The 22,733-nt window shown below is 39.0% G+C and overlaps 1 protein-coding gene across 11 annotated transcripts in view; it reads right to left on the reverse strand.

The window, feature by feature from the left end:
* Positions 1 to 16,584, reverse strand: part of MAP4 (microtubule associated protein 4) — a 134,286-nt gene extending 117,702 nt beyond the window's left edge. For 10 of the 11 annotated variants that reach the window (XM_029919014.1, XM_029919004.1, XM_029919003.1 and 7 more), the window contains exon 1: positions 8,860 to 9,101. In XM_029919014.1, the coding sequence (XP_029774874.1) occupies positions 8,860 to 9,082 (223 nt within the window). In that variant the 5' untranslated portion in view covers positions 9,083 to 9,101. Of the gene's footprint in view, positions 1 to 8,859; positions 9,102 to 16,500 lie in introns of those variants that run through there. The other variant, XM_029919006.1, reaches the window with a different exon arrangement.
* Positions 16,585 to 22,733: the final 6,149 nt, after the last annotated feature.

Raw genomic sequence — 22,733 nt, forward strand, 5'->3', positions numbered from 1 at the left:
CACACAGTAAAAAGAAGGCTCCCTCTACCTCTACACTCTAGCCAGCTACTTCTTCCTGGAGTAAACACTGTTACCAATGTCTAGACTAGCCTTCCTGAGTTAATGAACTCTTAATTACAGTACTTAGTTACAGGTTACCCATATATTAAAAATATTAGGGAAATTTTAATAATTTTTATAAGCAAAAGTTTCTAATAAAAACTTTCCTCTCCTGGGGTTAACAAAGCAGAGGTCAATCACCCAAGATGAAAAAAAGTCTACTGCTTCTATGTCACTATGTGCACTTATGTAAGCCTAGGCCCAGGCGGTGGAAACAATGCACAACTAAAGGAAAACAAAAAATGAAATCCAAAGGGAGACATAGCCCTCAAGGAGACACGGAGGTAACATTGGCTCTCCTATGTCAGAGCAGGTGAGGGAGAGACGCTGGGTTTAACATAAGCAGGTAAGAAGTCAACTAAAAAGTTTAATATAGGCTAAAGGCTAAGTGAAGAATTTATGACAGTCTAGGGTCCCTGGCATCCACAGACACAAAGGAATTTCAAACATCTGCACAGATGTTTCCCAGATGGTCGTTAAGATTGCAGGCGGAGTGGGGAAAGTTTCCACCTGCAGACCTGGGAGAAAGCGACCACTAGAGGAAAGGTGTGAAGTCCTAACCAGCAGCCCCAACCCTCACCTACCCTTCTACCCTATGCAAACCAAGGCTGAGCTTCTTGGGGGAGGAGTGTGCCAAAACCAGTCAGCCCCAGGGCCTGGATGAAGGCACACTGCAGCTGGGGAAAGAATTTGAGTTAAGAAGAAAATACCCTCTTACCCAAGGGGAGCAGGAAGTCCTACCCAGGACCCTGCAGGATATCATGAGAAGCCCCTACCACCTGTTAAGAGGGGTATTACTGAGAAAGACTCAACCAGCACACAGGATTACGCCTGAACCAGGACCAAAACCCAAAGATATCAAAAGTCCTGTCTACTTTCAGGCTAGAACTTTTCTAGGAGGGGCAAGCACAAGGAGAAACAGCCTTCCAGCCTTCCACCCTTCTGGGTACAGGTGTCACAGGGAGACCAAAAGCTAAGAGTGGAACAAGAACATGGAGAAAAACCTTTCAGCACCCCACTCCCCACACTAAGCACAAGGAATGAAGGAATCTCAAGCCGGTATGCACTGAAAACACTCACAGTAAGAACAAAACCCAAACCTAGCTCAACTCTAGCCTAAACACACTTAACACTTTATATTAATTACCTAGTGAAAGAAGAGACATGCCCACTTCTAGGCATAAAGATTTTTTTCTCTCAGTCACTACTGTTTTACATGTGAAGTCCAGCATTCACTCAAAAATTAAGAGACACATAAAAAAATGCCAAAAAAAAAAAAAACCCCCAAAAAAAAAAAAACCCAAAAAAACCCAACAACAACAGTCAAGAGACAAAACAACCAGACTGAGAAAAGACCCAGATGTTCAAATTACCAGACAAGAGTTAAAATAACAGTGAACACTGTTAAGGTCTCGAGTGGAAAAGATAGAAATATGCATGAACAGATGGGGAACTTTAGCAGAGACATAGAAACTATAAGAAAGAGTCAAATAGAAATGCTAGAAATTAAAACCAGAAAAGAAATTAAAGAATGCTACTGAAGAATGGGTGGCTTAGTCAGTTAAGGGTCTGACTCTTGGTTTCAACTCAGGTCATGATCTCATGGCTTCCTGAGTTCAGATTCATTCTCTCTCCCTCTCTCCTCTCTCTCTCTCTCCTCTCTCCTCTCTCTCTCTCTCTCTCTCTCTCTCTCAGCCCCTCCCCGGGTGTGATATCTCTGTCCCTCTTAAATAAACTTAGGGGGGAAAAATGCCACTGAGGGCTCATCACTAGATTCAATGATGTTGAGGGTGGGGGAGGGAGATCAGAAAACTTAAAAACAGGTCAAAAGAAAGCACTCAAATGAGAAACAAAGAGAAAACAAAGAAGCAGAAAAAAAACAAGAGCATCCAAGAGCTGTGATGCAATACCCAAAAATCTAAGAAAAATGTCATTGGAATCCCAGGAGAAAAGCGAAAGAATGAGGCAAAGAAGCATTTTAAAAGATAAATATTCAAAGAATTTCCAAACTTCATGAACAACATCAAAGCACACAAAGATTAAGCTCAAAGAACCCCAAGCAGAACAAATACCAAGATAGCACCTAAATACAACATATTCCAACTGCTAAAAACCAAAGATAAAGATAAAATCTTGAAGGCAGCCAGAGGGGGAAAAGAGGAACAAAATCAAGATTATAAAAGACTTCTCAGAAACTACCCAAGTAAGAAGACTTACTTTCCTAAATAAAAGAAAGAAGTCACAAAGGATATGATACCTTGGAAAACTATCTTCCAAAACTGAAGGCTTATTTCTCATAAACTAAGGCTGCAATAATTCACTGCTAAGAGACCTGTGTTATAAGAAATATTAATGGAATTCTTTCAGGCAGGAGTGTGGTCCTAGAAAGAAATCTGATTATATATGCAAAGAAATGAAGAGTGCCCAAAATGGTAAATATTAGAGTAACTATAAAAGGTTACTTCCCATATATTTAATCTAAAAAGTAACTGACATTCTAAAGCAAAAGAAGTAACAACGTAGGTTATTAACTTATGTAAAATTAGGTATATGACAATAAAACAAAAAAAATGAAAGAGGAACTGGACATTTAATATTTTGCATGGAATTTTACACTATACATGAAGTGGCTCAATACTACTGGAAGGCAAATTGGGAGAAATTAAAGACACACACTGTAAACAGCAGGTCAAATATAAAAGAAATTTTAAAAATATATGCATAATGAGCCAATATTGAAGTTAAAAACACAATCATAAAAAAATTCAGTTAATCTAAGAGCAGACAGAAAAACAGAAAAAAGAACAGATGGAAGAAATAGAAAGCAACTATCAAAATGACAGATTTAAACTTGAGAGACTACTGAATACTGAAAATGAACTGAGGGCTGAAGGGGGAGGGGGAAAGAGGTGGAGGTGGTGGAGGAGGGCACTTGTGGCGAAGACCACTGGGTGTTGTATGGAAACTAATTTGACAATAAACTACTTAAAAAAATAAAATAAAATAAAATGACATCCAACCACACCAATAATCACTAAATACAGTCTAAGATACCAACAAAAAGACAGAGATCTTCAGACTAGATAGAAAAGCAAGATCCATCTATATTCCATCTACAAGAAACCCATTTTTAAAAATATTAATAAAGAATGCTCTGAAAGTAAAAGGATATATGGAAGTGCAGAATCACTATACAGTATATTTGAAACGAACATAATCTGGTATGTTAACTACACTGTATGTGCACATGACAATAGATCTTCAAAATATATGAAACAAAAACTGGCAGAATAGAAGCAAAAAAGAAACAAATCCATAAAACTCTGTGGAAACCTCAACATCTCTCCCTCTCAGAAATCATTACAAGTAATATAAAGTCAGTAAGGATACAGAAAACCTCAACAACCCTATCAACCAACTAGACTTAGTTGATATAAGAAAGAGTACTCCACATAGTAACAGCATCACATTATTTCAAGTGCTCACAGAACACTGACCATAACAGACCATATTCTGGACCATAAAACAAACCATGACAAACTGAAATAAACTGAAATTTCAAAGGATGTCTTCCGACCACAACAGAATTAAATTAAAGATCAATTATTGTAAGATATCTGGAAAATCTACAAGTAATGAAAAATTAACATCATTTCTAAATAACTCATGACTCAAAAGGAATTCACAAGGGAAATTAGAATTTTAAAAAATTTTTAACAATTATTCATATTTTGAGAGACAGAAAGTATAAGCGAGGGAGGGACAGAGAGAGGGTGACACAGAATCCAAAGCAGGTTCCAGGCTCCGAGCTGTCAGCACAGAGTCTGACGCGGGGCCCGAACTCACAAACTGTGAGATCATGACCTGAGTCGAAGTTGGATGCTTAACCAACTGAACCACCCAGACGCCCCAGAAATTTTTTTTAATGAGAAAGAGATTTTATCTATTTGCAAATCAATCAACATGATACATCATGTTAATAAAAGAAAGGATAAGAACCATATGATCCTTTCAACAGATGCAGAAAAAGTATTTGACAAAATACAGCATCCTTTCTTGATAAAACCCTCAAGAAAGTAGGGATAGAAGGAACATACCTGAACATCATAAAGGCCATATGTAGGAAAGGCCCACAGCTAATATCATCTTCAATGGGAAAATGACTGAGAGCTTTCCCCCTAAGGTCAAGAATATTACAGGGATGTCCATTCTCACCAATGCTGTTCGACATGTTATTGGAAGTCCTGGCCTCAGCAATTAGACAACAAAAAGAAATAAAAAGCCTCCAAATTGGCAAAGAAATCCACCTTCCACTCTTCACAGATGATGTGACACTCTACATGGAAAACCCGAAAGACTCCACTAAAAAAATGATACATGAATTCACCAAAGTCAAAGTTACAAAATCAACATACAGAAATAGGTTGCATTTCTATACATCAATAAAGAAGCAGAAGAAAAAGAAATCAAAGAATCGAACCCATTTACAATTGCACCAAAACCCATAAGATTCCTAGGAATAAATCTAACCAAAGAGATAAGAGATTTGTACACTGAAAACTATACAAAGTTTAGGAAAGAAATTAAAGAAGACACAAAGAAATGGAAAAACATTCCATGCTCATGGATTGGAAGAACAAGTATTATTAAAATATCTATACTATTCAAAGCAATCTCCATACTCAATGCAATCTCTATCAAACTAATACCAGCATTCTTCACAGAGCTAGAACAATCCTAAAATTTGTATGGAACCAAAAAAGACCCCAAATAGCCAAAGCAATCTTGTAAAAGAAAACCAAAGCTGGAGGCATCACAATTCCAGACTTCAAGCTGCATGACAAAGCTGTAATCATCAAGATAGTATGGTACTGGCACAAACACAGACACTTAGATCAATGGAACAAAATGGAGAAACTAGAAATGGATCCACAAATGTATGGCCAATTAATCTTTGACAAAGCAGGAAAGAGTATCCAATGGAAAAAAGTCTCTTCAGTAAATAATAATGGGAAAACTGGACAGTGACATGCATAAGAATGAAACTGGACCACTTTCTTACACCATACACAAAAACAAATTCAAAATAGATGAAAGACCTAAACGTGAGACAGGAAACCATCAAAATCCTAGAGGAGAAAACAGGAAGCAACCTCTCTGACCTCAGCTGCAGCAACTTTTTGCTTGACATGTCTCCAGAGGTAAGGGAAATAAAAAGAAAAATAAACTACTGGAACCTCATCAAGATAAAAATCTTCTGCACAGAAAAGGAAATAATCAATAAAACTAAAAGGCAACCAACATAATGGGAAAAGATACCTGCAAACAACATACTGGATAGCAGGTTAGTATCCAAAATCTATGAAGAATTTACCAACCCAACACCCAAAAAAACCAAATAATCCAGTGAAGAAATGGGTGGAAGACATGAAAAGACACACATTTTTCCAAAAAAAGATATACAGATGGCTAACAGACACATTAAAAAATGTTTAACATCACTTATCAGAAAATACAAATCAAAATCACAATGAGATACCACCTCACATCCGTCAGAATGGCTAAAATTAACAACTCAAGAAACAAGAGACACTGACTAAAATGCAGAGAAAGGGGGACCCTTTTGCACTGCTAGTGGGAATGCAAACTGATACAGCTACTCTGGAAAACAGTATGGAGGTTCCTCAAAAAATTAAAAATAAACTACCATATGACCCAGCAATTGCACTAATTATTTACCAAAACAATACAATGAAACAAAAAAATGCTGATTTGGAGACACCTGGGTGGCTCAGTTGGTTAAGCATCTGACGCTTGATTTCAGCTCAGGTCATAATCTCAGTTTGTGGGTTCGAGCCCTGCATCAAGCTCTGCACTGGCAGTACAGAGCCTGCTTGGGATTTTCTGTCTCCCTCTCTCTCTGCCCCTCCCTCGCTTGTGGTGTCTCTCTCTCAAAAATAAATAAACTTTTTAAAAATGCTGATTTAAAGAGGCAAATGTACCCCAGTGTTTATTTCAGTGCTATCAACAATAGCCAAACTATGGAAGAAATCCAAATGTCCATTGACTGCTGAATAGATATGTATATAATGGACTACTACTCAGTGATCAAAAAGAATGAAATCTTGACATTTGCAACAAAGTGGATGGAACTAGAGTGTATTCATGCCAGGCGAGTTAAGTCAGTCAGAGAAAGACAGATATTATATGACTTCACTTGTATATGGAATTTAAGAAACAAAACACATAAACATAGGAAAAGGGAAGCAAAAATAAGATAAAAATAGAGACTGGCAAACCATAAGAGACTCTTACACAGAACAAACTGAGGGCTGCTGGAGGGGAGGTGGGTGGGGGGATGGATGGGCTAAATGTGTGATGGGCATTAAGGAGGTCACTTGTCGAGATGAGCACTGCATGTTATACGTTAAGTGATGAATCACAGGTTTTCTACTCCTGAAACCAATACTACACTGTATATCAACTAACTTGAATTTAAATAAAAATTTTTTTAAAAATCTAAAAAAAGAGGGGAGGGGTACGGGGAAGAAGGGGAGAGGGAGAAAACCTCAACCAGACTCCATGCTCAGCATAGAGCAGAGCCATCGCGACACAGGGCTCAATCTCACAACCCTGGGATTATGACCTGAGCTGAAATCAAGAGTCAGACAATCAACTCACTGCACCAGGCGAGTACCCTGAAAATATTTTGAACTGAATAAAAATTCAAAACATAATACACCAGAGGCACCTGGCTGGTTCAGTCGGTTAAGCACCTGACTTCAGCTCAGGTAATGATCTCATGGTTAGTGAGTTCAAGCCCTGTGTCGGGCTCTGCACTGATAGCTCTGAGCCTGGAGACTGCTTTGGACTCTGCGTCTCCCTGTCTCTCTCTCTCTCTCTGCCCCCACCCTGCTTGCACTCTCTCTCTCTCTCTCTCTCAAAAATAAATAAATAAACTTAAAAAATAATAACACACCAAAATCTATGGGGCACATATAAAACCATGATTAGAGGGAAATCTGTAACATTAAAAAGCTTATTGTAAGTGGTTTCCAGAGGTAGGAGGTAGAGGTGCGCAAAATGGGTGAAGGTAGACAAAAGGTACAAACTTCTAGTTACAAAATAAGAAAGCCATGGGAATGTAATGTACAGCCCGGTAACTACAGTTAATAATACTGTACTGTACGCTTGAAAGATGCTATGAGAGTAGATTTTAAAAGTTCTCATCACAAGGAAAAGGATTTATTAATTATGTATGGTGATGAATGTGAATTAGACTTATTGTGGTAGTTATCTCACAATATACACAAATAGAAAATCATTATGTTGTACATCTTAATATAATATTTTGTGTCAATATGAAAGGAAGAAATATTTCAAATTAATAATCTAAACTGCCAACTTAAAAAAACCAGAAAGTGGCAAATCAACTCAAAGTAAGCAGAAGGAAGGAAATATTAAAGATATGAGCAGAAATTGAAAATAGAAAAATAGAAAAAAAAATCTATGACACCAAAGCCTTGACCTTTAAAAACATCAGTAATTGATAAACCTCTATCCAGACTCAACAAAAAAAAAAAAAAAAAGAGAGAGAGAGAGACAGAGAGACAGAGAGAGACAGAGACAGACAGGGGACACGAATTACCAATACAATGAATGAAAGAAGGGGAATGACAACAGATCCTACCAGAATTAGAGGAGAATCAGGTAATAGTAAAACTTTATCTGTCAATTTGACAACATAGAGGAAATGTACCAATTCCCTGAAAGATACAAACTACCAAAGCTGGCCTGAAAAGAAATGGGTAACCCAAACAGTCCTAGATCTCTTAAAGAAACTGAATTCCTAATAAAAAACCTGACCAAGAAAACTCCAGGCCCAGATGGCTTCACTGACCAAGTCTATCCAACATTAAAGACATCAATTCTACACAAACTATTTTAGAAAAGAGAACAGGAGGGAACATTTCCCAACTCATGTTATGATGCTAGAATGACCTCAATTCTAAAATCAGACAAAGGCACTACAAAAAAAACTACAGATCAATATCCCCCAGGAACAAATATGCAAAAATCCTCAACCAAAGGGCACCTGGGTGACTCAGTTGGTTAAACATCGACTCTTGATTTTGGCTCATGATCTCACAGTTCAGTTCATGAGGACCAGCCCCACATCGGCTCTATTTTAACAGCATGAAGTCTGCTTGGGATTCTCTCTCTCTCCCTCTCCCTCTGTCCGCCTCTCTCAAAAAAAAAAAAAAAAAACCAAAATCTCAACCAGATAGTAGCAAATCTGACCCAGAAATATCTAAGAGCAGCAAATCTCTTTTTAAAATATTTAATCCATGGTTTAATCCTGCCCCGGAATTACTCCCAAAGACAAGTGGTATTTGATTCCATTCCAAATTTAGTCTTGGTGTAAATACAAAATTCTGTATACCTGACTTTTTTACAAAGTGACTTTAAAGGTCAAGGCACAGCAGACAGTTTAATTCAGGAAATTGGGCAGATTATACAGTAACTGAGACCTTATAGAAGAAACCTTTGGGTGAAAAATAATCTACAATCTCATGAACACACATTCAACTAAAAGGCAACAAACCTACGTCTTTGGTTTCTAACAAAAGAAATTTAGATAAAGAGAAAACTGACCAGCCTATACTAAAAAGTCAGCTCAGTTTTCTCAAGGTTTCTAAGATGATGACCTACAGCGTCATCCCTAATCTGCTTTGTCAGCAGCTTGGTTTAATTACTTACCTTCAACCTGGCTAGTTTCTGAGCATGGTTTCTTCTTTGACTCCGAATTCCCGGTTTTCTCATCAACATCCAGTAGAGGAATATAGTCTGTTTTTCCAACCGTTTCTCCCACAACATCATCAAAGGCCTCTGCCTCCAGCGTGGAAATGAAGTCTCGTTTTATCTCTTCCTCAATTTCTGGAGGTGGCTCTGTTAATGCATCTGCAAGACTGAGGTCAGCCATTCTGCACCACTGCAACTGCCTGGTTAAGGAGGGGGAAATGTTTCAAAAGATGAGCACTGTGCAAAGGAAACAACATCCCTAGAAACTCTTCTCAGTTGTTCTAACAAGAAAAGAATTAAAATCCAAAATTTTAGAGCTAAAAAAGGCTCCCTCATTTGACAGATTAGAAAATTAAAGTTCAGTTAACCAACAGTCTTACCCAAAGAAAATGCCCTCGTTTTCACATTGCTGGAAGGCAAACAGAGCAAGTGCCATTTTGTCATTAATAAGAAAAACTAAAGTGTAAAAAAAAATGTAACCAAAGTTATAGACAGTAAGACTCAAATCAGGTCTTTTGACTTCAAATTTTAGAACTTTTATTCTATATATCTTCATTTCCACATCATGTCCCATAACAGTTCTTAAAAGAACATACAAAAGGAGGTCAGATTACATTATATTCCCATGAAAAAAGGTTACACTACTATCAGGCAAAAGAAGTCACCTCTCCTGACTGAAGACTTTGAGTAAGGGCCTCATCTTGTTGAGGTTAAATACTGTTTCTTCATGAATCTCTTGCAGCTAGCTCTGTCCATCAAAACTATGCCTGGCCTTGCTGGCATGAAAAATACAGACCTGTTCCCTGATTAGTTAGGGGTACGGTCCCTCTTTGTGACCATGTACATCACCATCTTTATGAAACATCAGGCTCTTAATTTTTAAACATAACCTGAAGTTAATAAGTATAATCTACTATAGGCAAAATTATTATGTGAAGAGCCAAGAAAATACAAATAGTGTAGTAAAAATGCAAAAAGGCCTGCAAATATATAGAGTTTCCAGTACATACATAGCACAGTGAGAAATAAAATAATCTGCAAGGTACTATCTGTCCTTCAAAAAGTCCAACTTTGGGGTGCCAAGGTGGCTCAGTTGGTTAAGCATCCGACTTTAGCTCAGGTTATGATCTCACTGTTGGTGAATTCGAGCCCCACGTCAGGCTCTGTGCTGACAGCTCAGAGCTCAGAGCCTGGAGCCTGCTTTGGATTCTGTCTCCCTCTTTCTCTGCCCCTCCCTCCCATACTCTGTTCATCCTCGCATTCACTCGTTCTCTCACTCTCTCTCTCTGCCTCTCAAAAATAAACAAACACTAGAAAAAAGTCTAACTTAATAGAGACTCTCCAAGAGACTCATGAAGATAAGTGAACATATGAGCTTTTTGACCAGGTAAAGGTAAATCAAATAGAAATAATAGCTATTGCTTCTGTCTGCCCAGGAATCTATTCTTCATTATCTTCCCCCACATACACCAATGGCCACCCCAGTGGTGTTGGGCACATGACCAGGCAGAGAATGGTTGGAAAAGGAATGTTTCATGACTACATCCTGTATGGAAGATCCACCAAGTGGCAGCTGTTCAGTTACCCTGGTTGTCTTCTTTCTCAAGTCTGAGTGAGCAACCTTTCACCTAATTTAGTCAGTCTATCACTTGCAACCAAAGAATCTCAGCTAATCTTTCCTCAACCCAAATTTTTAACGGTTAAATTTTACTATGATTTAAGCCACTTTTTTTTTAACGTTTATTCATTTTTGAGAGACAAGAGAGACAGACTGAGAGTGGGGGGAGGGGCAGAGAGAGAGGGAGACAGAATCCAAAGCAGGCTCCAGGCGCTGAGCTGTCATGTCAGCACAGAGCCAGGTGCGGGGAACGAACTCATGAACACTGAGATCATGACCTGAGCCACAGTCAGACACTTCAGACTGAGCAACCCAGGTGCTCTGATTTAAGCCACTTTTAAAGGCTCTCCTTTAAAACTGTTCTCCACTGTCTACCTCTCTCCAACTAAATTTACTCAGGAAAAAGAACTATCCACAAAGGAGTACAGTCATTCTATCTTCCTCTTTGTGTTCCACACACAAGTTCCTATCACAGTCATCAGTAGGGAGTTGCACACATATAACCCATTTACAATACATGAACATGGATGGGCAGTCCTATTCTCCATGGCACCCAGGCTACTTTACATATAAAGTATTACTGTCACTTCAGATCCCTCCAGGAAAAATGCTGAAAAATAAACCATTAAAGGACTTTTAAAAAGCCTGACAAATTTAATGTCAGTAAGTTCCATAAGAAGTAACTGCTTTTCCCTTTTCTATAACTATTATTATCAGCATTTGAAACATCATGAACGAAAAATATTAAAAGATGTTTATAATGAAATGGTTTCATATTCAAAGAGCACTTGAAAAGACATCTGTACCATCCTTAACAATAGCTTTATTTGTTTCCATAATATATAAGTATGGTACCTTTTTTATGCAATCCACTGAAACTTCCTAAGTCAGGACACAGGTAAAAATAGAGGCAAACCAACAATATCTTTTAAATCTCATTTATCTGAGTGCATGTTCTCAAATGGCAGCTCTTTATCCACTGTAACCTTCTTCTGCTCACCCCACCCTCAGCCTCCCAAACCACTACCTGGGCTGACAGGTGGTTCGTGGAATATGAAGAGCGGCTTAAATTCAGCCTAAGAAGGTAAAACTGATAGAGAACATGAGACAGCTGGAAAGCAGGAAGGTCATCTGGCTCTGAGCACATCTAGCCAACCACCCAAGCATCTGTATCGCAACACAGCTTAGCTATTCCTTTCTTGTCACTGCATATAAATAGAAGTATGATTTAAACACATACACAGAGACACACACGCACACAATCTACTTATGGAAAATGATCCTGTAAAGGCAATACTGGTGTTGTGTTGGAAGTGGAAGTACTGGTTGCATCCAGAAAGCCCAGTGTTCAATAATTTAAAGACTGCCCAATTTTACAGTTGTTCTATTCTAAAAAATATACAAGTATAATAAATTCTGTAAGTGTTGTACAGGTTTGTTAAACTGGTTCTACAAGTATTCCAGAATTGATTGTAATAAATTCATGAATGAATTTCATCCCACACTTACAGAATTATTTAAGGTCACTTAATACTCAGTTATGGGGCACCTGGGTGGCTCAGTCGGTTAAGCCTCTGACTTCGGCTCAGGTCAGAGCTCACGTTCATGGGTTCGAGCCCCACGTTGGGCTCTGTGCTGACAGCTAGCTCAGAGCTTGGAGCCTGTTTCAGATTCTGTGTCTCCCTCTCTCTGACCCTCCCCCTCTCATGCTCTGTCTCTTCTGTATCAAAAATAAATAAAACATTAAAAAATTTTAAAAAAAATACTCAGTTATGCCTTAAAATGGTTAGTTATGTAATTTATGGACAAAATGATATGACACAATGTTATTCTCAAATCTAGATATTCAGGAAGTTCCAAAAATGTACCCTTGTGAATGAGAACTATGTACTTTAAAAAATTATCTCTCCTGGACTATTTATACTATTCCTTTCCTATTTGTATAAAGTCTGAATTTAAAAGGATTTGTTACTAAGAGGCAAGAAAAGAAAGCTGGGTACAGAAGTTTCTAAGCTTCACTGAAGCACTAGTTTAATCTACAGCTTTCAGTGAGTCACCTACCAGGGCTAAATTCCCTAATCTGTAAAATAAGAATGGTATGTTAAAATGATTCATGAGGTTGATTGTTCTACAAGCTGCTAATAATTAAAAAAAAATTTTTTTTAATGTTAATTAGAGAGGGAGAGAGAGAAAGAGAGGGAGACACAGAATCCAAAGCAGGCTCCAGGCTCTGAGCTGTCAGCACAGAGCCTGATGTGGGGCTCGAACCCACGGTCTGCGAGATCATGACCTGAGCCGAAGTGGGACACTTAACTGCCTAGGCCACCTAAGCTCCCCAAGCTGCTAATAATTTAGATTCATCACTTAAGTTAGAAACAAACAAATAAATTGCATCTAGACCCTCAATGTGCATGTGTGACTTTTATATACCAAGTACTCCCAATTATAACGAGGTTCAAGTTTATTAAAAGGCAAAGCTTTTGGGCAAACGGAGAGACTAAAAACAAACTCATCACTGCACAGCGCCTGCTTGAGCAAATCTGACTGGAGCTTAAGAAACTCCACCCAGGTCTGGCTAACATCAAAGGAGACTTACACCACTCTGCCAGAAAATAAGCCCCATATTATTTAACCAGGTACCAAAAGAGCATGCAGTTTTCAAGCGTAGCGCTTTGGACATCTGACCTTTCATTCTGACTACATGGCTGAAGTGAAATTGAAGTGAGAAGAGTTTTGAAAATAGGTGAACAAAGATAAGAAATGACATGACAAGATAATGAGGCAAAGAAAAGAATTTTGGTCTCTTGACTAACCTCTTACTATTAATAGCTATAAAAGTATACAAGAAGACATGATAGGTCACAAAGCACCACTTCTGTTACGTGTTTTTTTTTTAAGTTTATGAATTTTGAAAGAGCAAGAGAGAGCATGTACAAGTTGGGGAAGAGGGAGTGAGACAGAGAGAGAGAACTCTAAGCAGGTTCCATGCTGACACAGCACAGAGCCCGACACAGGGCTTGAAACTACGAACTGTGAGATCATGACCTGAGCCAAAATCCAAAGTCAGACACTTAAACAACTGAGCCACCTAGGTGCCCTTTATATGGTTTACTTTAGATCACAAACTCTGGAGTTCCTAAACTAAAATATATTCTAGGTCTATACAGATTAGTGTTCATATTTAATTTAAATACACAGAAGTATGGCCGACTTTTTAAGCTCCCAAAATTCCTCTTGAAAATTTTAGGTCAGTCTTACCTATAGTCACTCCAGATCTGTGCTCATTCTGTCTGACGAGTAATCAGCAATCTAGTTTGCAAATGGCCTGTTACTTACTGCCTTTGTCACAGCCCCCTTCCAGACACACCCTGTGTCTCCCAAAGGTGCTGCTTTAGAGGTAAAGTGGAGAAAGAAAACACATGAAAAAGAACAGAAGCCTAATTCCCACCAACATACTAAAGCACTTTTCACAACCACTATCATATTTTCACTTCACTCTGTCACATTAGCCTAATCTGTACCAAGACTCTTTTGTAGTCGCCAGCATTCTCTCTCATAAAGAGTAGAATCCTATTTCACAATTTCAAAGAGGGTAAAAGGAACATACGCCCCAGAAGGTCCATCATTACACCTTAGTGTAAACAGTATGAATTTGGTTCTTATGAAGTAGCTTTCCTTTTTTTAATTTTTTAATGTCTATTTATTCTTGAGAAGGAGAGAGAGAGAGAGAGAGAGAGAGAGAGAGAGAGAGAGAGAGAGATCGGGGGAAGGGCAGAGAGAGAGAGGAAGACATGAAATCTGAAGCAGGCTCTAGAGTCTGAGCCTAATGTGGGGCTCGAACTCATAACTGTGAGTTCATGACCTGAGGGAAGTCAGACACTTAACTGACTGAGCCACCCAGGTGCCCCTCTTTTTTTTTTTTTAAGTTTATTTATTTTGAGAGAGACAGAGACAGTACAAGCAGAGGAGGAGCAGAGAGAAAGAGGGAGAGAGAGAGAATCCCAAGCAGGCTCTGCCATGCCAGCTGCAGAGATCAACATGGGGCTCGAACTCACGAACTGTGAGATCATGACCTAAGTCAAAACTAAGAGTTGGACACTTACCTGACTGAGCCACCCAGGAACCCCTGAAATAATTTCCTCTTAATCCCAGAGACAATTCCATGAAAGTATCTGAGTTTTTGGTTTTAGTGTGAAAAGGGAGAATAATAATTTAGCAACATGGAACATTTCAGGGAACAAAGCAAATCTGGATAAGGTATCAAAGAAGGTAGAGTAGGTATGTGGGCCCCAAGGCCCTAAGAAGTCAAAGAAAGGGAGGTATTACAATGTCATGCCTGACATCTTTAAAAATATTACCTCCTATCAGTTTTAGAAGAAAGGAGGAAACTTTCTTCACAGTCATCTGGATTAGTTGAGAAACAAAATTATCATTTATAACACTGTTTTATCTTTTTAAGTTTTTTAAGTAATCTCTACACCCAACTTGGAGCTCGAACTCACAACTTCAAGATCAAAAGTCATAAGCTACACCAACTGAGCCAGCCAGGCTCCCCTAACGTTGTTTATCTAAGGGGAATGCTTCTGAGTTCCAAATAACCATCCTGATAAATAAACATTAAACACTAATTCTTGGGGCGCTTGGGTGGCTCAGTCAGTTAAACTTCTGACTTCAGCAAAGGTCACGATCTTGCAGTTCATGAATTCAAGCCCTGTGTTGGGCTCTGTGCTGACAGCTCAGAGCCTGGAGCATGCTTTTCAGTGTCTCCCTCACTCTCTGCCCCTCTCCCACTCATGTTCTGTCCTTCTCTTGCTCTCAAAAATAAACACTTTAAAATAATAATAATAATTCTTGAAGGCAGAAGATTGCTCATAATGCTCACTTAAATTTTCTCCATGACTGATATTCGTCAGTTTTGGAGTGAGTGGGGGAAGAGGGGTGAATTATGGACAAGACATACAACTAAAAAGACATATGGGCTAATATTTTCTATACCTTTTTTTTCTTTCTGCAAGACTGATTTAAATGACTGAGAATTCGGAAGCCAACACTAAGTTGCTATCCCAGGACACTAGTGAGAGTGCTGTGACCAAAATGCAGTGCTTGTTCCTCAGGATTGGAAGAAACCCAGTGTCCCAGCCAGTTCCAGAAACCATTTATAACCTGACATGGCTAGTGGTATAGCCTATACCATAAAGATTTTGTATTCAACATGAGATTTTTTTTTTAGTTTGTCTAGCAAGCTTTCAGTTACTAAATGAGGACTTTATTCCTCAGATTGGTTTTAATGAAGTTCTTTCAGAGGTCTATTACATATCAAGCTGAACCTTATTTGTCTGATGTCTGTGTTCTGCTTTTAATTTATTTAACTAGAAAAGCAGTTTGGTTTATACTTCAATCGAAATGGTATTTCATTCAAAGTAAAACCAAATCTTTATTAAGGACAAGTATGGGAATCAGCTGCCATCTTACACAGCTCACAGGCACAAGTGATCGCCAAAGCTTAACCTGAATTTCTCCAGCTCCTCCTCTGAAACAGACTGGCAAATGGTGACACACAACTCAGCCACATCTTGACTATTCTAGCAATAAACCTCAACCCCCCTGGAGAATATATTAAGTTTCCACCCCCAGGTACCTCCCTAAACACTTCAAGGGCAACAGCTGTACTATTATGAACTAATGGCATTTGCAGGCTCCGGAGGGTTCTGTTCAGAACCACCATTTGTCCTGTTCATCATGGGATTAGCAACAGGAGAAAGCCCTTGATTACTAGAATAGCAGAAGCCATGGACATTCCTGTATGAAGGAGCACATGAATTTTACTTCCACGCAGTCCGAGAAAACAAAGAGCTCCTTTTCCCACTGCTATTTTAGGGAGCCCCAACCTCTAAATATAAAAACCCTGCACACATGCACACACAGATTCACATACATAAAACCTTGCAGCCCAATGCTGAAAGCCCAGCTTGCTTACTTACCAGAACTATCCAGACAGCTTGTGTTCAGCCCTGACCGAATGCATTCTGAACCTCTAAAGAAGCACCTGCCTGCCACATTTCTGTCCAAGTGAAGTAAAACCTATTTCTCCAAGAAGAATAATCTACACTAGATACCTCCCACTGTGAGCCATGTGATACAGACAGCATGATGTGTGCCGAAGTCTGGTTATGTGCGCCAAAACAAGATACGACAATGACACAGCACTTACATCTCTGCTATCACCATCCTTCAAAGCGACTCTTCAATTTTATCTCAATTAAAAAAATAAGTGAATCTTAAGATGATTCTCAATACCTAATCCTTCCACATTTTGGGGAAAAAAGTATTTTTTAAAACGTTACTATTCATCCCACTTATTCCTCCTTAGTCTAAGTCCAAAAAATATTTAGAGTTTGCCTACACCTACCCAAAAATTATTTCTAAACATTTAAGACCTCTAAAGGCTTTTATTTGCATTCAAATAATCTAGGATCCAATTCCCTCACTTCAACAATTGGTAGAAAGAAAAAAAAAAAAAGAAAAGAAAAAGAAAAAAAGAGAATGAGAAAGAGAAAGAGAAAAAGAAAAAGAAAAAGAAAAAAAGGAAGGAAAAGAACCAGAAAAACAAGTCACTTATAAACAAAGCTAGACTGAGGATCAGACTAAGGTGAGAGCCAGCAAACACCAGAAGCACAAGAAGCATCTGACATAATCAACACAATGTTGGAATTTTCTAGTTTCTGCTTTTATCTGACACAATGACATCACTATCCTTCAGTCTTTTTTTTTCCCCTACCTTTTCTTCTTAAAGTCTAAAAGGAAAATTAGGAGGAGTCCTATACATCAGCGGGGGGAAAATCTGAGCTGACTTAAAAGAACCCCAATCCCTATTTAGAGAATAAGCCCCCCAAATTCCTTAGTGTGACATCAAGGTCCCATAACCCTACAAGACCCAGCCCTATGACCTACCACAACCATCAGCAGTTTTCCATGTAGGTAGGGTCTTCCTATATTTTAGCCACACAGGACCAGCTGCCATTTTATAAGCATATCATTGACATTATCACCAATACTCTTGCTCATCTTGCTCTCCAAAAACTTCAGTGTTGAAATCAAGGTCCACATCAACTATCACCTTTTCTGTGATTCTTTTTCAAATCTGTTCTCCCAGTGCCATTGAGAACTAACACATCTGTACTTCTACTGTAACAGTACAGTCTGATCTGTACTGTAATTAATTTATATACCAGTGGCTCCTGTAATTGCTAGATCCAAAGAGGAAGGACCATGTCCCAGCAATGTGTTTATCTTCCGCTAGTAGATTACTTTACACAGAGATGGGCCAAAACAACAAAAACCAACAAAATAAAGGGGCTAGTAGCTAAACAGAATTCTAAAATGGTCTGATCTAAGTTAAATTTTTTCTAATTTTTAACATTTTTACTAATATTTGAGAGAGAGAGAGAGAGAGAGGGAGAGAGAGAGAGAGAGCAAGCGAGCGAGCAAGAGCATGTACTAGCAGGAAAGGGCCAGAAAGGAGACAGATGATCTGTGCAGTGAGCACAGAGCCGGACACTGGGCCTGAACTCACAAACCAAGAAATCATGACCTGAGCCAAAACTAAGAGTCAGGGGGCGCCTGGGTGGCTCAGTCGGTTAAGCATCCGACTTTGGTTCAGGTCATGATCTTAGAGATCGTGGGTGGGTTTGAGCCCTGCGTCAGGCTCTGTGCTGCCAGCTCAGAGCCTGAGAGCCTGCTTCAGATTCTGTGTCTTCTTCTCTCTCTCTGCCCCTCCTCAGGTCACTCTCTGTCTCTTTCTCTCAAATATAAAAAATAGGAGTGCCTGGGTGGCTCAGTCAGTTAAGCGTCCAGCTTCGGCTAAGGTCATAATCTCATGGTTCGTGGGTTCGAGCCCTACATCGGGCTCTGGGCTGACAGCTAGCTCAGAGCCTGAAGCCTGCTTCAGAATCTGTATCTACCTCTCTCTGAGACTCTCCCCTGCTCACACTCTGTCTCTCTAAATAAGTAAATACATACATAAATAAATACATAAATAAATAAATATAAAAAATAAAAGACATTTTAAAAATGTTTTAAATAAATTGAAATTAATCAGGTGTTGGATGCTTGGGTGGCTCAGTCAGTTAAGCAAGCATCTGACTTCAGCTCAGGTCACGATCTCATGGTTCATGAGTTCGAGTCCCACATTGGGCTCTCTGCTGTCAGCACAGAGCCTGCTTGGGATTCTCTCTCTCCCCCCATCTCTACTGTCCCCTGCCCCCTCTCCCTGGCTCTCTCAAATTAAAAAAAAAAAAAATTGGGTGTTAAAACAACAAAAACTCTTCAGAACTGAAAAAAGAATAAACATACTCAAGGTTGAAGGGTTATCATTAAGTATGTTCACCTCATTTCTTCCACTTTCCAAGCATAGCTTATGCCAGAGCAATCATGTTGTCTGCTACTATGGAAAGAAAGCCAACAAGGAGTAACTATATAAGCCAGCTCTCCATGCTGGTCATCTTATCATTATTAGGCATGGCAATAAAAATAGCTCTCTGCTTTTAGAAAAGCACAACAACATGATGCAATGTGGCAGAAACAACCAGCATTTTGTTGAAGAGATAAGCTACTGCCATGTTAATAACATCACTATAAATATTAAACATTTTATAAGTATTCAAAGGTTAAATCTCCATAGTATCAGCTCACACGTCTCTGTCAAGGAGTAGTATATATATCATGTAATTTTAAAATTATTTAGTTCTGGGGAAATTGGGTGAAAACAAAGAATATTCACACTTAATCAGCTCTTAGCTTTTGAGAACTATTTAAGAAAAACCTCTCGATCAAACCAAGTGAAGTTTCTCTCCTAAGTTCAGAGCCTTAGTATGCCATATTTTATTATCTAAGATGTCAGTGAAAGTGAAATAAAATAAAAGGCTGAACTAAGAGGAAATGGGGATTTGTGCTGATAATTCCATAATTATTTATTATAGACACACAATTGTGTCTCCTCTAGAGTCCCATTGGGCCAAGTTCCTAAGGGTTCCCTGCTGGCTCAGTTGGGACCACAATGCAATTCTCGACTACAGGGCTGTGATTTCAAGTTTCACGTTGGGCAGAGGACCCATTCCTCAAAAAAGGAAATTCACTGGATTTAACAGAACATTAAAAAAAAAAAAAAAAAAAAAGGTGGACTCTGAGTTCCTAGATGGTAAGGACAACATCTTTTTCACCTTTTATCTGGGCATCCAGTACAATAAAGTGACACCTGGTAGGACCTCAGAGGCATATTCATCCTGCTGAATGTGCTCTATTCCATATCATGACAGCCTTCTCTTGTGAGGGCTGACAGCTGCCCAGCTGGAGGGACTCCCCTGCCCCTTCCATTGTGGGTCCACGGCAAAGAGTAAGCATCAGGGTGCATCAGTCCAGCTCTTCTGAGCAGGAAAAAAAAAAAAGGCACAAACGACAAGAGTACTTAGCAGGCATTTTGTAGAAAGACCTTAGTGGTAGTAAATGCCTTGCCTTTAATAGAAAAGTACCTTATAGATGCTTTCAAATGCAGGGGGGTAGGGGGGAAACGCTAAAAAAAAAAAAAAAAGCTTAGAAGTAAAAATAATTTTAAATGAAAACTGAACAAGCAAAATGAAAAGTCGGAGGAATCTTTCAAGTTATTTTTAACTTAACTTTTGACATTTTACCTGAAATGGAAGTAAAGATCAGAGTTGAAAGTGAAATGCCACTGAATCAGAATCCTTCAGGATCAGAGCTTGGCAATTCCAGTTTTTAAGCGTTCATTCTAAAGGGCACCCACAGGGGCACCTGGGTGGCTCAGTCAGCTAAGCCTCTGACTTCGGCTCAGGTCATGATCTCATGGTTTGTGGGTTAGAGCCCCGTGTCGAGCTCTGTGCTGCCAGCTCAAAGCCTGGAGTTCACTTCAGATTCTGCATCTCCCTCTCTCTCTGCCCCTCCCCCATTCATGGTCTGTTTCTCTCTGTCTCAATAATAAACATTAAAAATTAAAAAAAAAAAATAAAGGGCACCCACAATTGAAAGCTACTGAATTAATCAATAATCTACTTAATACATTAAAGACAGAATTTGTAAAACTTAACACTAGAAAGAGATCAAGTCCTCCCTTGTTGAGAAGATAGGTGCTTTAGATTGAGTTTATTAGAAGTAAAGGTTGACAGAGATTCTTATGCAAGTCAATTACTGAAGGAGTGCCTTTAGGAGAAACCTGTAAGGGAGCGAAAGGAAGCAAAATTCTGGTTTCAGCTGAGGTCTAGCCTATGCCTCCTGTCTGGGAAGCTATGAAACACAACCGCACCACAGAGTCAGTCCCACCATGAGGCCAGGGAGCCACATTTTTTGTGCCCCTCATCAGGCGATCACTGGCTGAGAGCCATGTGAAGCGGGGGGGCATAACTTCCCGGGCACCACTGGGGTAGGTAGCTCCTATATGGTATAGCCCTCGCTAACATTCGCAGCAGCTGGGGATTGGGGTGTATGCGTGTTAGAGAGAGACTCTCAGCAAAAAGCCATTAGTAGAAATTAAATGACAAGCATAATTCACTGAGATTTACCAATATTAAATACTAAGCTTGTATGTACCTAACAATATAACTACTTATAAAACATAAAACTTGACCCAAAGAAAATAAAAATATCAATTCAAAAAGGTATATGCAACCCTATGTTTATTGTAGCTTTATTTATAACAGCCATGACAGGGAAGGAATCCAAGTGTCCATCGAAAGATGAATGGATTAAGTAAGATGTGATACACACACACACACACACACACACACACACACTTTAATATTACTCAGCCATAAAAAAGGATGAACTCCGGCCATTTGCAACAACATGGATCGACCTAGAGGGTATTATGCTAAATGAAATAAGTCAGACAAAGACAAATACCATATGATTTCACTTCTATGATGAATCTAAGAAACAAAATAAATAAAAAGCAGAAAGAGACCTATATGAAGGACAAACCGATGGTCGCCAGAGGAAAGCAGGATATGGGGAATGGGTGAATACGAGTGGGTAATACAGGCTTCCAGACAGGAACGGGAATTAAAGGCACAGCACAGTGAATACAACTGATGATGTTGTAGTATCACTGTATGGTGACAGAGGGTAGCTATACTTACAGAAAGCACAGCATGACATAAAACTAAATTGTACAGCCAAAACTAATGTGACATTGTGTATCAATTATACTTCAATAAAAATAAAACAAAAACATAAGACTGACTTTAATGAAGAGAAACAGAGGAATCCTCCTTCATAGGGGATACTGTAATACACCTCTCTCAGTAATTGACCCATTATGTAGACAAAAATCAGTAAGTATATACAAGCTCTGAACAACTCAATCTACAAGTTCCAGCTAATGGACTACAGAGTACACTGGAGAAGACACTTCTAGCATGCATGGGACAGTTTACTTTTTTAAATAAATATGTACTAGGGGCTCCTGGGTGGCTCAGTAAGTTAAGCATCCAACTCTTGGTTTCAGCTCAGGGTCATGAGACCCACATAGGGCTCTGCATTGAGCTTAAGATTCTCTCTCCCTCTCTCTTTGCCCCTCCCCTGAGTGCACGCTGGCATGTATTCTCTCTTAATAATAATAAGATAAAATAAATGTATACTAGGACATAAAATGAATCTCAAACTTTAAAACTCATTATTGTAAGAGAACAAACTGATGGTTCCCAAAGGGGAGGGTGAAATAGGTGATGAGGATTAAGAAGTGCACTTGTGATGAGCATCAGGTGTTGCAAGGAAGTGCTGAATCTCTATATGGTGCACCTGAAGCTAATATTACACAGCACGTTAACTAACTGGAATTTGTTTTTTAATGTTTTTTGATTGTTTATTATTGAGACAGAGATAAACAGAACATGAGTCAGGGAAGGGCAGAGAGAGAGAGAGAGAGAGAGAGAGAGAGAGAGGAGACACAGAATCCAAAGGAGCTTTCAGGTCCCGAGCTGTCAGCACAGAGCCTGATGCAGGGCTCAAACCCATAAACCGTGAGATCATGACCCGAGCCAAAGTGGGATGCTTAACCAACTGAGCCACCAAGGTGCCCCAACTAACTGGAATTTAAATAAAAGCTTAAAAAAAAAAATTATTGTACAATATACACTTAAGGAAGAAAAAAAACCCTAAAATTTGCAAAAATTTATAAGAAAATTTTAAACCACACTGCAAACAA

Source organism: Suricata suricatta, chromosome 12 (genome assembly GCF_006229205.1).
Source record: "Suricata suricatta isolate VVHF042 chromosome 12, meerkat_22Aug2017_6uvM2_HiC, whole genome shotgun sequence".
NCBI classification, from domain to species: domain Eukaryota; kingdom Metazoa; phylum Chordata; class Mammalia; order Carnivora; family Herpestidae; genus Suricata; species Suricata suricatta.